Here is a 15046-nt window from a genome sequence, read left to right as displayed (position 1 = left end):
GGAAATCCATTGGGCTGTAGTTTAATGTCAGGCTGAGTTGAAAACAATTCCAAGACGCTGGCAGGGGCTCATGGGGATTGCAGCCCATGGACATCTGGAGGGCCGCAGTTTGACTACCCCTGTGCTTTACCAAACAACTCTCTCCCTTTCAAATAGGTTGTTATTTGCCAAGCAACCCTGAAGCCATTGTTTTGGATATTGACTACAAATCAGGAACACCTATGCAGAGGTAGGATACTCTTGCTTCGTATCTCAGTAAAAATGTGGATGTTTTAATATATTATTATACAGCTATAAAGGATTATATGCATTCACTGAGAACAGCTCCATCAATGAGAGGCTAGATGGGATCTCTGAATGCCAGTTGTTGGGGGGCTGGGGGGCTGCGGCCTCCGTGTTCCTGCATTGAGCGTTCTGGAATATCTGTTTAGCCATTGCAAAAACAGGGTACTGGATTAGATCGACCTTTTTTGATCTGATCTTAACATTCACGACGATAGAGTCAGGTGCGTAGCCATGTTGGTCTGAAGCAGTAGAAGTGTACATGGACGTGAAAGCTTATATTCAAAATTAAACATTGTAGGCTTTAAAGGTGCCACTGGACTCAAAGTTTGTTCTGTAACATTCATGTGTAAACTGTGCTTTATGGATTACTTCAATTCAGTTGTTCTTTTTGTCCTTCCAGTGCTGCAAAAGCACCATACTTGGCCAAGTTTAGGGTAAAGAGGTGTGGAGTCAGTGAACTTGAAAAAGAAGGTTAGTCCAATATCTTCCTGTTGATGCTGTTCGTTAAAAGTGCTCGTTTCATCAGAATTTCCTGAGATTCCCCCCCCCCCATTTTTGGACATGTTTGCTAGCAATCCAACTGCCAGGCAAGAAATAGTATGAGTTTCATTTGTTTTTTGTAAATATGTTTAACAAACTCTTTTAGCATAACTAAGGAATGTACTAAAAGGAAAAATATGCCACGTTTAAAAGGAGACTGTCTTCCCAATATATTTCTGGCCCCCCATGCTGCAAGAAACACACAGTCTGAAAGGAGACATGTTCCTCTTCCATGCAGTAGGCACAGCTCCCTGGTGTTTCAGGAAAGCATGTCATGCGTTCAGACTTGAGCACAGTGAACAGCATAATTTCCAAGCAGCCACATATGTGAGATATAGTTTAAAGATGTGATCGCGTTTCAGTGGGTGTCCTAAGTTGGTGCCCCAGAGGTTTTCCCAGCACATTGCAACAGATTGCAAAAAGACAGCTTCTCTTACCACGGGGACTGCAAAGAACTCACCATGAGTGCACTGCTCATCTCCAAGTGGAGTATTATTTGCCACTAAAGTTCTCAAACCAAGACTGGTAGTCACAGACTTCAGCACAAGTAGCTAAAGGCCATTATTTACACCAGAGACAGTGGTGGTAGGAGGAATCAGAGTCAGTTTTAGTGGCCTCCAGTTTCCCACAGTACAAAAATATTGAGGTTTGATGCTTTTCCCCTCTTCTAGGACTCCGTTGTCGTTCCGACTCCATAGACGAAAGCGGAGAAGACGGGATGGAAAGCAAGAAGATTTGTTGGCAGGCAGCTATTTTTAAAGTGGGCGATGACTGCAGGCAGGTATGATACTACAAAAATCCCTTAGCAATTGATCTCTGGCAATAATCATGCAAAATGGTAATCATAATGCATCTTTCTAACACACCTGGGAAGGTGTTGTGCTTTCATTTCATTGGGGCTGGGATGAAAATTTGCTCACTTCTAAATTTGGCATGTCTGTGGGTGGTTTTATCCCTCTTACAATATTGGTCTTGGATGAAACTAACTTCCTTAATTGTTACCATTGTTTTATTTAGCATGTGTAAACTACATAAAGCTTTATCCAGTTAATTTCTTGGCTTTTTCTGATTCTGATTCGTTGATCAATCTAAGGGTTAACTTAGCTTTTCTCAACTTTTTACCATTGAGAAACCCCTGGAACATTCTGCAAGCTTCAGAAAGGGTGCAATCATGCAAAAGGTGGTTGGGAAGCACAGCCATGTACATGCTTACCTGAGGCCCCTCTCTTTCCCACACCCTACACGCCCATCATTGGCCACTTTGGGAGGGGGGGGAACATATCACCCCATAAATGTTTAACAACATTTAAAAAAATATATTACAAAATTAACTTCCACCCATTTGGGAAACCCTTCCAGGGCCATCAGGAAACCTCAAGTTGTCACAAAACCCTGGTTGAAAAAGCCTGAGTTAACTACAAGTTGACAGTGGCGAGAAAGAAATCCTGTGTAATTAGAGGCATTCTATCTAGCCCCTGTGTAGTCTCCAAATGATATCATTTCAAATCATTAGCATCATTAATAGAATTTGCATCATTGATTTTAATCCAGCTAATTCCCTCAGGGGTTCCGCCTGCACCCTGTTAAAGTGATAGTTGTATGGAAAAGACCTTGAGTCAAAGCAGACTGAATAAACAAAACAATTCCACGGACTGTACTGCATAGCCATTGCAGTCTTTTAAGCAGGGAGTGGGAATGTACACACCTGCATGCATATGGACCTCCATTCCGCAGCACACGTGTGCGATTCTTCTAACATATGCCATTTATTCCCGGACAGGACATGCTGGCCTTGCAGATCATCGATCTTTTCAAGAACATATTTCAGCTGGTTGGACTGGACCTCTACGTGTTTCCCTATAGAGTAGTGGCCACAGCTCCAGGGGTGAGTATTTGCTGAGTAACTTCGCTCCAGTAGATGGTTAGCATTTCATGCAGTCAGAAATGTCTTCTGTGAATTTTTTAAAATTTAATTTTGTTTTTTTAAACTTAATGAACAGCTGCTGTAGGAAATCGATGTGGGACAATTATTATTAACCATTAGTAAGCTTATCTCTTCTTCCTCTTCAAGTGTGGAGTTATTGAATGCATTCCCGATTGTACTTCCCGCGACCAGCTGGGCAGGCAGACTGACTTTGGGATGTATGACTACTTTACAAGGCAATATGGAGATGAATCAAGCCTGGCGTTCCAAAAGGTATTTCCACCCAGATGTGTATCCAGGCGTTGGCTGTAGAGTTTGGCTTTGGTCATTCTCTCCCCCCCATTACATGCTTGGAATCAAGCATTTATACGTGTTCAGGTTGTGCTGTACTGGGGGGGTGCTAGGCTCAGAAGAAGAGCCTCTGTTGGGCATGCAGATTTATAGAGTCATAGAATAACAGAGTTGGAAGGGACCTCTTGGGTCATCTAGTCCGGTGGGCCACGGCCCGGTACCGGGGGTTGATGACCACTGACTTATAGGTACCGTTTCTTGGCAAGATAGCCCACTGTCTCTATCTCTACCCTGTATCCAACGAGGGAGCACGTGTTCTGATTGTTTATGGTTTGGGATGCTTGATTTCCTTCTTGCCTCCTTTGCTCTCCCCATGGCCACCCCCAGCCATGATGTCTTGGCACCTTCCTTAATCCCTGCTCGTTCTCCCCACCTAAAACTCTCGACAACATCTCACCTCTGCAGGCTCGCTACAACTTCATCCGCAGCATGGCCGCCTACAGCCTTCTGTTGTTCCTGCTGCAGATTAAGGACAGGCACAACGGCAACATCATGCTGGACAAACACGGGCATCTCATTCACATCGGTTAGTTCCGTTGCCTTTTTGCAGGTCATAGTTCTGATGGTGGTAATGAAAAAGTGGTGTTTCCCAGGTCTTTGGGGTCGTGGGCCTCCTGAAAAAGACATTTGTGCTATGATTATAACCCCATAATCTTGCAATGTAGAGAGATTACTTCTGTCTTCTACCTCAAGACTGATAGGCAGAAGTTCTGCCTACGTTATTGATAGCAAGGAGTGCGGCTTCTTCCGCTCACTCCATGCTAGCAAGGAAAGAGTTAAACGTGGACATATGCATTTATGTACTCTGCTTCTGCACTTAAATTTGCAACCTCCTGAGACTTGGTGAGAGCCAGTATGGTGTAGTGGTTAAGAGCAGTGGCTTCTACTCTGAAGAGCCGGGTTTGATTCCCTGCTCCTCCATATGTAGCCAACTGGGTGCCCTCGGGCCAGTCACAGTCCTGTTAGAGCTGTCCTCACAGAGCAGTTCTGTCAGAGCTCTCTCAACTCCACCTTCCTCACAGGGTGTCTGTTGTAGGGAGAGGAAGAGAAGGTGGTTGTAAGCCACTTTGAAAGTCCTTTGGGTAATGAAAAGGGGGGGTATAAAAATGAGCTTCTCTTTTCATTAAAATTTCAATTATATATATTTTATGATGCATGTATTATATTTTAATGGGATTTTACGGGTTATGCCTCAAGGCGACTTGTCGAGAGAGGCGGGGTATAAATTCAGACATAAATAAAATAAATAAATAATGTTTGAGATGTTTCTTAGCGACCAGGCGCAACCATCCGTCGGCGTCTCTCTCTTCCTTCCTCAGATTTTGGTTTCATGTTTGAGAGCTCGCCTGGTGGAAATCTGGGTTGGGAGCCAGACATCAAACTGACCGATGAGATGGTGATGATCATGGGGGGCAAAATGGAAGCTACGCCCTTCAAGTGGTTCATGGAGATGTGCGTCAGGGGGTACCTTGCAGTCAGGTGAGGGCGCAGCTGCTGTCGGATTCGATCTTGAATTGCTACGCCGGGAACCAATAACTGCGTATTTTTGCCCTTCTGCAAATTTTTCTCTTTTTGATGCCAGGGCACTCAAATCACCCACCTGGCTGTTCCCAAGTTAGATATGCTTGCGCACTGCCATTATCATGGCAAATTATGGATCAGCACAGGCAGCGAGGCAAATAGAGCACTGGAATTCTTTCTTTTTGGAATTGAAAAACCAGTGCTGGCAGGGGCTCATGGGAATTGTAGTCCACAGATATCTGGAGAGCCACACTTTGGCCACCCCTGCTCTACGTGCATGCCAGCTCTATTTCATGCATTATTTGGCAGTACACCTGGGTTTGCCACCAAATACACTTCCCACAGGGAACTTCAGCTAGTGATCCTTACACCTACTTTGCATTGTTAGGCACACTTTGAATATATATATGGAGCAGCCTTCGGTTTCCAGAATGCCCTTTCCTAAAATCTTTCCCCTGCAGGCAGGTAACCAATTCCCAGCATTCCATTCCCGCAGCTACAGAGAGTGTGTGTCTGTGTGGAATAGCGTGGGAGGTGCCTAACCTCAGCGGAGTGGAATTGCCTTTTGTCGCAGTAATTTCGTTAGAGTGACAGATTGCGGGCGGCAGCACAGCTTCATCAGCAAATGGGAGAGGATTACGCTGTGCAAATTTAATTACTGTAATAAGGTGTGATCCATTCCCAGCTGAGTTCCTCGGATTTTTCATTCTCTCGCTCTCGTCGTCTTCGGTCGCCGCAGAAGTCTGAAAACTCTCTTCCCCTCCTCTTCCGCTGCAGGCCTTACATGGACGCCGTGGTCTCCCTGGTCACTTTGATGCTGGACACAGGACTGCCCTGTTTCCGAGGGCAGACAATCAAGCTGTTGAAGTAAGTCGCACGTCATTTTTAATGGTGGTGTAGAAGAAGCAGAATTGCTAGATTTTTTAAAAAAAAATTGTTCTTATATATAATTTTGAGACATTGCACAAACAGGGGTCTCCCACCTTGGTTGCTGATCAGAGGCCATACATGCTAGGCTGCAGTAATGCCCACGGCATCTAATGGCACCAAACATTTGTTCTCCCCTGTTCTGAGATATCCTGCCAACATATAAAGCTTTCCCAGGATATTTATACTCGCTGAACTCCCATCAAGAAGGGCCTTTTTACTAGAGTAAAACCTTTTAATCTCAAACGTGTCACGGGGAAGGTTGCACCAAGTCCCCACATCACAGAGGTATTGTCTACTCTGTGGATGTGAACTCCCAGACACACTTAATCCATATTGTACTAGACTGTCCAGCCTTTTCGGGATTATTCAACAGATTTAAATTCAAGATGAAGATCCAAGTTGCTTACTATAAAGTCAATGTTATGCGGAAGGGGTCTTATCAAGTTTGCTAAAGTTGCCAAAGTACTTGGGAATATGCTGAGAGCAAACAGTCGCTGTTTGTCAGGGCAGAAGGGGGACAAGCTTAGATTTGTAGTGTATAATTTATCTTTTGAGAGCCTCTTGTGGTGCAGAATGGTAAGGCAGCAGAAATGTTGTCTGAAAGCTCTGCTCATGAGGCTGGGAGTTCGATCTCAGCAGCTGGCTCAAGGTTGACTCAGCCTTCCATCCTTCCGTGGTCGGTAAAATGAGTACCCAGCTTGCTGGGGGGTAAACGGTAATGACTGGGGAAGGCACTGGCAAACCACTCTGTATTGAGTGTGCCATGAAAACACTAGAGAGCATCACCCCAAGGGTCAGACATGACTCGGTGCTTGCACAGGGGATACCTTTACCTTTACCTTTTTAAATTTCTCTTTTGGTGTTTAGCTAAATTATCTCTAATTTGGATGTTTGTTCTGCCAATAAAGGTGTCTTGAGTCTCAGCGGCACCAAACAAGTTGCTGGTTCCCAAGATGGCTACGCTCTATGAATGCATTCCTTCAATCTGAAAATTCTAATTTCTGCTCAGGACAAAGCTGCAATTGCCCCCCCCCCCAATTATAGTAAAATATCAGCATAATCTTGACAGAATGATTACCATTAAATTGATGCCTCTTTCCCATCAGTTGCAGTATAATGCTATTTAAAACAGAAATGGCATTTGAAGAATTACATAATATAAAAATGGCACAGAAATGTGCAGTCTTGGCTTGCTCGACAGTGTTTTTTGTAGGGTCTGTACACCATCTTTCAATTGTCTACTTTCCAGGGTTTCCCCACCTTTTCCTACAATCTTTCCCGATGATCACAGTCTCAATAGGTTTGCTGTCCTAGTGGACTCGGAATTGCTTGTTTCCAAATGCCCTACTCACCCTGGTGCCATTTTCCTGTCATCGTCCCCTCTCCCCTGTAATTTCCCCTGCCCTGTCACCAGAGGGCTTTTTACTGGCCCTATTTTTTTTAAAAAACTTGGTTAAAACTCCCATCATTACATTGCTGTATCACTATAGCATTACAACGATGCAGAAAAACAAAAGGGGGAACAAAAGGGATCACAACGACTTTTGTAAACAAGACTTGGCATATAAACTCATGTTTCTCCAGCACTGGTGTTTGCCTCAAGCCAAAGTTGGCAACAGCTACCCAGAGGTTCACAGAACAAGATTTCTCTAGCTTAGTTGTCAGAATCAGAGTTGTTCTACTAACAGCTGCATCTTTGCCTGCTCTTTCTTGAACAGAAACAGGTTCTGCGCCAATATGACTGACCGAGAGGCAGCTACCTTCATCGTGAAGATAATTCAGAACTGCTTTCTCAGCAACAGGTTTGTTTCTTCCCACCCATGAGCCATTTCTTGTGTCTTCCACTAACCCAGAGATTCCCAGCCGTGTCACTTCCATGGGGCGTGGCAGGAAGGGGATCCTCGAAGCCTGAAAAATTATTCCAGGGGCTCCTCCATGGTCAAAAGGTTGAAAAAGGCTGCTCTAGTTTATAGGTAGCTATTCTGCAGCATTGCCTGCTACAGGGGGCACAGGTAAGAGAGGCTTTGTGGTATGCCTAGAGAAGTGCGGAAGGATACAATAAGGCAAAATGTGCTTTCTAATTTTTAGGAAGTGCCAGCTGATTGTAAGCCATAACTGGGATGTCACGCCAGAACAATTCAGCTTCCTGTACCATTGTTTGGTGCAGTGTCTAAACTGGGTGTTTAGAGACCTTGGTTGGTGGGATTATGTGCCTGGTCATTCAGCTCTGAAATACCTCTTTTGTGACTGGTTCCCTTGTTTAGGAGTAAGACCTATGACATGATCCAGTACTACCAGAACGATATCCCCTACTGAAGCAGGCGAGATTATCCCGAGAGGCGGAAGAAGAATGCCACATTCCCTTTTCTTGTGGTCCAATGTGAATTCTGACGTCACGCTTGTACGGCCTCCGGTCTCTCCCGTGTGTGCATGTGAACATGGCTGTCCCTCCCTCTTCTGGGTCTTGCAACAATCAACCGCCCTCCAGCCGTTCCTTTGGATCTTGTCCTGGGATGTGTCCGTGTTCCTGATTACAGAGGAGTTGGCTGCAATCACAGTCTGAAGTCTGGCTCGGAATGTGTGTAAATCAACAGGCGCCAGTAAGTCGGAGGAACACGGTAGCTGGTCAGACAACACGAGGGTTGTTTGGTTGCTGTCCAGGCAAGAGCTGTCAAAGTGCACCTTGTAGAATGCCGTGGAAATGTAGCGCTCGGGAGCTCCCGGTTCAGAGCAGCTAAGAAGTCTTCAGAGGACCCTGGTTCACGCTGTAGACATCATTAACGATAATCGTCCCTAGGTGGAGATGTTCCCGCATCGGTGTTAATATTGTATTTTGCACTTGTAAATGTTTCCCGCTCCACGGTCAGTATTTCGTACATATATGAAGAATGTATTTTTTTTCCTTTTGTGTGTTTTAAAAAGAGAGAGAGAGAGAGAACTCTACCTAAAAGATATATTTAATCTAAAAAATTGAATAAAAAGATCTTAGGATACGCCGTGTGTCCATCGCGCCTTTTTCAAGTGGAAACCAGTTTCTGGGCTTCAGGCGAGGAATGAGGAATGCCTGGTGGGCTCTTGGAAGGGTATGTTGGAGTGGAAGAGGCGATGGTTGGGGTGACAGAAGCTGGCTTGTCTTGGTACGGTTGAACAGGCAAGGTAATTCCGGTCAGAGAATATTGGCTGCAAGTATGTTAGGGTCATCCTCCTCCAGATGGTGGTTGTAGAACTCCAACCGTTACAACCCATCTGACAAAGATCAGTTCATCTGGAGAAAATGGGTGCTTAGGAAGTTGCATTCGATGTTACTATGCCCCAAACTAACCCTCTGCAGCCTCCATCCCCTAAAAATCTCCAGGTATTTCCCAGCCCAGAGCTGGCAGCTTAAAGTTTATCCATCGCTCTAATAGTAGAGTCCATTTCTTTTCTCCAATAAATACTGTTTCGCTCTGTCCCACGGGCTAAAATTGCCTTTTTACAAATGACAAGAGGGGACCAGCAAAGAAACTTGCGGGGGTGGTGCATCTGATCTTCTCACCATTGGTTCCTTCTCTCTCCCCACTTCTATGTCAGTCTTTCCCCCTCTATTTCCCCCTTTTCTCTGTCAGTCATTCCCCCTCTCTTTCTCCCTCTCCTAAATTATATTCACTTTAAAGATTTTTCTGCAAACCTGGGAGTTCCTCCATGGTGAAAAAAAAAATCTCCTTTCTCTCAACATGGCCCCAATCTGCAGATTTAGAATATCCGCATATCTACCCATGCTTGAGAAATAAACAGATGTTACTTGGCCTCTGCCCTCACTGTTGATCTTGAGGCCCAGATGACAGTCCAGTTGTCCCCACCAATACAGACCTCGGTGGTCCTTGCTGCTGCTGTGCCCAGTCTCTTAGCTCTGTCTCCGCTGGTCAGCCCACACTTCTGCTGTCCTATCTCAAGCAGGTCTCTGGTGGAGAGAGTAGAAGAGACTGTTCATGATACAGGTGGGGAAGTACCACTTTTTGAAACCACCTTCCTGATTACAAAACAACTTTACGCAACCAGAAAAGCAGCACAGCTACACCAGCTTTGTGTTTTTGTTTTTTGACAGAAGGGGACCATTCAAAACTGTGATTCTCTGGTGGCAGTCTGTTCTAACCCCATTGCATTTCTGCCTTCTGCTACATGTGTAGACCAGGGCGCTAAGTGGTGCCTTTAAGAGAAACCAGGAGCTGGGCCTTGATGGTGGAAGGCGAAATTCTTTGTCTAAAAACAATATTGTGTCAGCACTGCAGGGTGCATTGTTTCAGCACTGCAGTCCATCCGGCTTCTAATGTGAACCCTGTAAACAAAGTCTGGGTTTTGTAATGTCCGATGCTTTGATGAACTGACATTCCTGTATCACATTTGCTCCTCCTTGTTTTGGATATCTCAGCTCTGCCAGCTCAATCAATGTTGGTTCAATAGTTTAAGGCAGGGTTAGTCAAACTGCGGCCCTCCAGATGTTCATGGACTACAATTCCCATGAGCCCCTGCCAGCAAACGCTGGCAGGGGCTCATGGGAATTGTAGTCCATGGACATCTGGAGGGCCGCAGTTTGACTACCCCTGCCTTAAGGTCTTATAAATGTAGCAACTCCACAGGCTGCAATTCACGCTAGACTCCGGAGTTCTGATGTCTAGTTATGAAGCCAGGCAGGAGGGTAGATGTGTCATACCAACTCTGCTCCTGCAAAATGCTTTGCTCATCATGGTATTTTTAAAGCCCTGCACCTCTACGAAGCACAACATGGCCTTTTGAACTAGCTTCTTATGATTTTGGGGGAGAAACCGACACCATTGGTATGTCTAGAAGGCTCATTCCAACATGCTGCCTGTTAAAACACCTGCATTACAGAGGACTCCTACATATTCATGCCCCAGGTGAAACCAACACATTTCTGGGTTTTTGCCAATGTTGACTTGGGTGTGAAATTGCTAGGCATTTTGCATTCATTTGTGTAGGGAAAGGAAGGGGGAAAACTCTTTTCTCAGCTGAAAATTCCTTTGCCACGCAAGTGAAAGGATCTTTGCAGTGATTTGGAGTGGATTTATGGAGAATTTATTGAATCTCTGGGCCCTAGAGGTATGGGACTAACCGTAGGTTTTGTTCAGGAAACTACCGTTCCCAACTCCTACGCTAGAAATAAGGCCTTCATTGCTTTGCAAAAAGACCCATGTTATTCCAAAATGCTTGTTTGAATCCTGATAGCTGTGACTTCAGATTGCCAGCTTTAAATTTAGGAAGGGCTGGCCTGGATCCAGGTCCACGAAAGGAGGTGGCCAACTTTATCTTTAGGGAGAGCTACTTCTGAGGAATGAAAAATATCCTGAGCTATCCCCACCCTAATGCCAGCATGTGGCCCTTTTGTTCTGTCCTAAAACAGATCATGGCTTAGGTAGAGCACCAGAAATGAAGCCATCAGCTAACCAACACAGAGGAAAATACTACCAAACAAGTGGGGACTGCAAGAAATTTGCAGGAACAGATGTCTCATTCCTCCTCTCCCCTTAATTCTCTCAGGCCTTTTCCACACTGGGAATTTGCCCCATCTCACCGCTCGTCCAGTGGCAGGGCAAATTCCCAGTTCTACGTGATGTTGTCACCAGGCTGGGGCCATTCCATGCCTGGCCCAACGCAGGCCTTCATTTGCCCTGAATTATCTGTGTTCCCTTTTCTGCCCTGGGCAACAACAGGGTCAGGCCTGGACCCTGTGAGGAAGGCATAACAAGCTAAAATATTTGGACACTGGATTTTTCAAAACAAAAGCATGTCTATCTCTTAATGCACTAATCTGGTATTATGTTGGCTTGAGTCCTGGATCCTGGATCCTAATCTTCTTACTCATACGCGTATGAAATTAAGAAGCCAGTACCTAATATTTTCCTGCAGGTAAGTGTAAGACAGTTTTGCCATTTCGATATCCTCGCTGATGCTATGTTGAGTTGGCCTAATGTTTAAAAATTAGATTTATTATAAACGGATGTGCCGTAAATCTCTGTTTCATCTAACAGTTTCAAGATCATTAGCCAGACCTCAAGAATCATTCTGTACAGATCCGAGTGACAAAACCTTAAACCTAACAGTAGCATAATGTTCCACACAGTCATTTCTAAATGAACCTACTTGAGAAGCCGTTCAGAATTTGCTCACGGTGTATCTCAAGACCAAATCAAGATTCTGAGCAAGGGATCAACAAACAGCCTGCTTAAGACGATATGTTTGCATAACTGAAATGATGCAAGGCAATGAACAAAGTTCAAGTCCAGTGACACCTTTAAGACCAACAAGATTTAATTGATTCCTGGCATAAGCTCTCCAGATATCCACGGACTACAATTACCATGAGCCCCTGCCAGGAAGTTTGGCCACCCTTGCATGCCATAGAATCATAGAGTTGGAAGGGACCTCCTGGGTCATCTAGTCCAACCCCCTGCACTATGCAGGACACTCAAAACCCCATCGCTCATCCACTGTAACCTGCCACCCCCTTGAACCTTCACAGAATCAGCCTCTCCATCAAATGGCTATCCAGCCTCCGTTTAAAAATCTCCAAAGATGGAGAACCCACCACCTCCCGAGGAAGCCTGTTCCACTGAGAAACCGCTCTGACTGTCAGGAACTTCTTCCATGTGCTCAACCAGCTACTTTCATTCCAATCTTCACATTTATGTAGTCACTTGGTTGTTGATCGCTTTTCCGTCTTGCGTTCCCTTTCAGAACAATGGCCCACTTTGATTCCTTCTAACATCCAGGATAAATATCTGTACGTCAGCAAGTCAGGATTTCCTCTAGAATCCGCTATTGCGTTTGGGCCCTTGCCCTCACAATACACCCTTCCCCTTTTAAGAGCTGGCTGCCTTTTTGGGGGGAGACAAATAATCGTTCCGTAATGCAGGAGTCCCAGGGCACCCTGAAGACCCACAAAATTCAGTCCAGCGTAAACAATAAATCTCGTTAGTCTTTAGAGTGCCGCAGGACTCCTGTTTTATTTTGTCGCTCCTGACTTACATGGCTACCCATCTTGAATAACCTCTTGTCAGCGGGGTTTATAGCTTCCGGTCGCTATGAAATTTAAACCCAATTTGCATTCCGCCTCAGCTGTGAGGTAACGGGCCAGTGGCTTGGCCCCAGAAAGACAGACTTCTATGTTCTGCGCATGAACATGGCGCGGCGGGGATGGGTGGGGAGGTAGCGTCAAGCGAGCACTAAAAGGCTGAAAAAAGCTTTTTTTTTTCCCCTCCCCTTTTATAGAAAAATAAAAAGTTTACAGACTGCTTTCATGAGGCAGTTATAGGGTTCTCCGGTGGGGTCCTTGAACTAAATTATGCGAACAAAAGAAATTTGTGCAGAAGGAGTAAAAGGCCTCTGGCGCAGAGCATGGAGGCCGTCATTTGGCTTAATTGCACGTCTACGAGTTTTCAGTTTTTCTCCCCGAAACCTTCAATTTGGGGCAGACTCTGTGGAAACCATTACAAGAGGCAGCTTCCGTTCTGTGCGTTGCTGAGTTAAGCCACGGTTTTATGGCCCTCCCCTGTTAAAGAAGCGAAAAGAAAAGAACCCTGTTTGCTTTGCTGAAGTTTAACATCCATCTTAACCCTTTCCCTCTAGGAACATGAACCTCCATGAGCGTCCCTGGTTCGTCCACAACTCCCAGGGATCAGTGAAAGTTACCCAGATCCTGGCTAAGATTCTTAAGTGTGTGATTGGTATGGGGGAAGCGGGAATTTAGGATTGCCAGTTCTGGGTTGGAAAATACCTGGAGAATTTGAGGGTGCCGTTTTAAGATATGAATGTGTTTCCTTCATTTATTCATCTAACGTTGAAATTAGAACAAAGTTTGAGTTCGGGGGCACCTTTAAGAACAATAAAGTTTTATTCTGGGTGCAAGCTTTTGTGTGCATGCTCACTTCTTCAGATACATTGAAACAGAAGTCACCAAGAATTACATATGGGTGGGGGTGGGGAGGGTATTTCCAGGAAGGGGTAATTAGAATCCAGATGCATAAACGTATGATTAGATTAAGGTCTGTGAATAGCAGCAAATTAGCATATGTGAGAACTGAATGATATTAACGTGATGTGAGGGAAAAACCCGATGTCTTTGTTCAGCCCTGGGGGTTCCTTTGTCCTGGGTCTTGTAATAACTTGTATCTCAGCTATCTCCCAGTCTAGTCTATTTCTGAAATTCCTTTGCAATAAAACAGCTACTTTGAGGTCTACCAATGTCCTAGAAGGCTGTTCTCCTACAGGTATCTTATTGTTGTGATTTTTAACATCAGATTTGTGTCCATTTATACTTTGGTATAGAGCCTCTTGTGGTGCAGAGTGTTAAGGCAGCCGCCTGAAAGCTTTGCCCATGAGGTTGGGAGTTCGATCCCAGCAGCCGGCTCAAGGTTGACTCAGCCTTCCATCCTTCCGAGGTCGGTAAAATGAGGACCCAGCTTGCTGGGGGGTAAACGGTAATGACTGGGGAAGGCACTGGCAAACCACCCCGTATTGAGTCTGCCATGAAAACGCTAGAGGACGTCACCCCAAGGGTTAGACATGACTCGGTGCTTGCACAGGGGATACCTTTACCTTTTATACTTTGGCATAGAGTTTCATTTGTGTAGAGACCTGAAGGGCATTGTTGGCATCTAATGGCATGTGCAGCGTTAGAAGATGGGTCAATGTATCTAAAGAAGCATGCAGGCACACAAAAGCTTATACCCAGAATACAACTTTGTTGGTCTTAAAGTTGCCACTGGACTTAAACTTTGCTGCTTCAGACCGACATGGCTATCTGCCTGAATCTATCTTTTACATCAGTAGCAGTAATTGTATTCTACTCTCTTCTGTAAGCTGCTTTGGATTCTTTGGGGGGGGGGGGACCAGCCTAGAAATGCCCCCATCAAATCAAATCAAATGGGAATCAGATGTGACTTTCTAAGCAGAAAGAGGCTGCGGGAAGAGGAATGCTACGACGGGACTGCGGAAGCTAATTTTCCTGTAATAAAAATCCCATCTCCATGGGCCTGTGCAGAATATTGTGCTTCGCTCCTCTAATGATGACACTTTGAATTAGACGGCTATAACCTACCAAGCCCCCAAGGACTCATCATCCTGGGGTTTTTACTTAATTATTGGCAAACTCTGTCATTTAGCAACTTGAGTCGGCCACGCTGCCTATAACCAACACATCTAATTTGATTTCGCTTTAGATTGCTCTTAGGAGGGGTCTTAAAAGGGTCCGCATCTGGTATCTTGGCAACGTTCCTCATCTCTCACAGAGGGGGGGGGGAAGAAAGAGCTGCCCTTGAATCTATAAATTAGGTCTCCTTGAGAGGTTGAAGGTGGAGACGGGTAGGGGGAAGACGCCTTTTCGAAGTTAACGAAAAGGGAACATTTGCACACCTGTGCATTTGAGCCCTTTCGGTTTTAATCTTGAGCGCTCTGATAGAAGGGCAAAAATCTTGGTGTGTAATAACGGGACAGATTGTC

General features: G+C 45.2%; 1 protein-coding gene across 1 annotated transcript in view; it reads left to right on the top strand.

Moving 5' to 3' along the window:
* PI4KA (phosphatidylinositol 4-kinase alpha) overlaps positions 1 to 8544 on the top strand; it is a 75649-nt gene extending 67105 nt beyond the window's left edge. The window contains exons 46-55 of the mRNA XM_077309065.1: positions 157 to 229; positions 686 to 756; positions 1497 to 1606; positions 2606 to 2710; positions 2897 to 3022; positions 3506 to 3626; positions 4420 to 4579; positions 5399 to 5488; positions 7270 to 7353; positions 7816 to 8544. Of these exons, the coding sequence (XP_077165180.1) occupies positions 157 to 229; positions 686 to 756; positions 1497 to 1606; positions 2606 to 2710; positions 2897 to 3022; positions 3506 to 3626; positions 4420 to 4579; positions 5399 to 5488; positions 7270 to 7353; positions 7816 to 7867 (992 nt within the window). The 3' untranslated portion in view covers positions 7868 to 8544. The remainder of the gene's footprint in view (positions 1 to 156; positions 230 to 685; positions 757 to 1496; positions 1607 to 2605; positions 2711 to 2896; positions 3023 to 3505; positions 3627 to 4419; positions 4580 to 5398; positions 5489 to 7269; positions 7354 to 7815) is intronic.
* The last annotated feature ends 6502 nt before the right edge of the window (positions 8545 to 15046 follow it).

This window comes from Paroedura picta, chromosome 13 (assembly GCF_049243985.1).
Source record: "Paroedura picta isolate Pp20150507F chromosome 13, Ppicta_v3.0, whole genome shotgun sequence".
Lineage (NCBI taxonomy): Eukaryota > Metazoa > Chordata > Lepidosauria > Squamata > Gekkonidae > Paroedura > Paroedura picta.
This window is presented reverse-complemented; position numbering and strand designations above follow the sequence as displayed.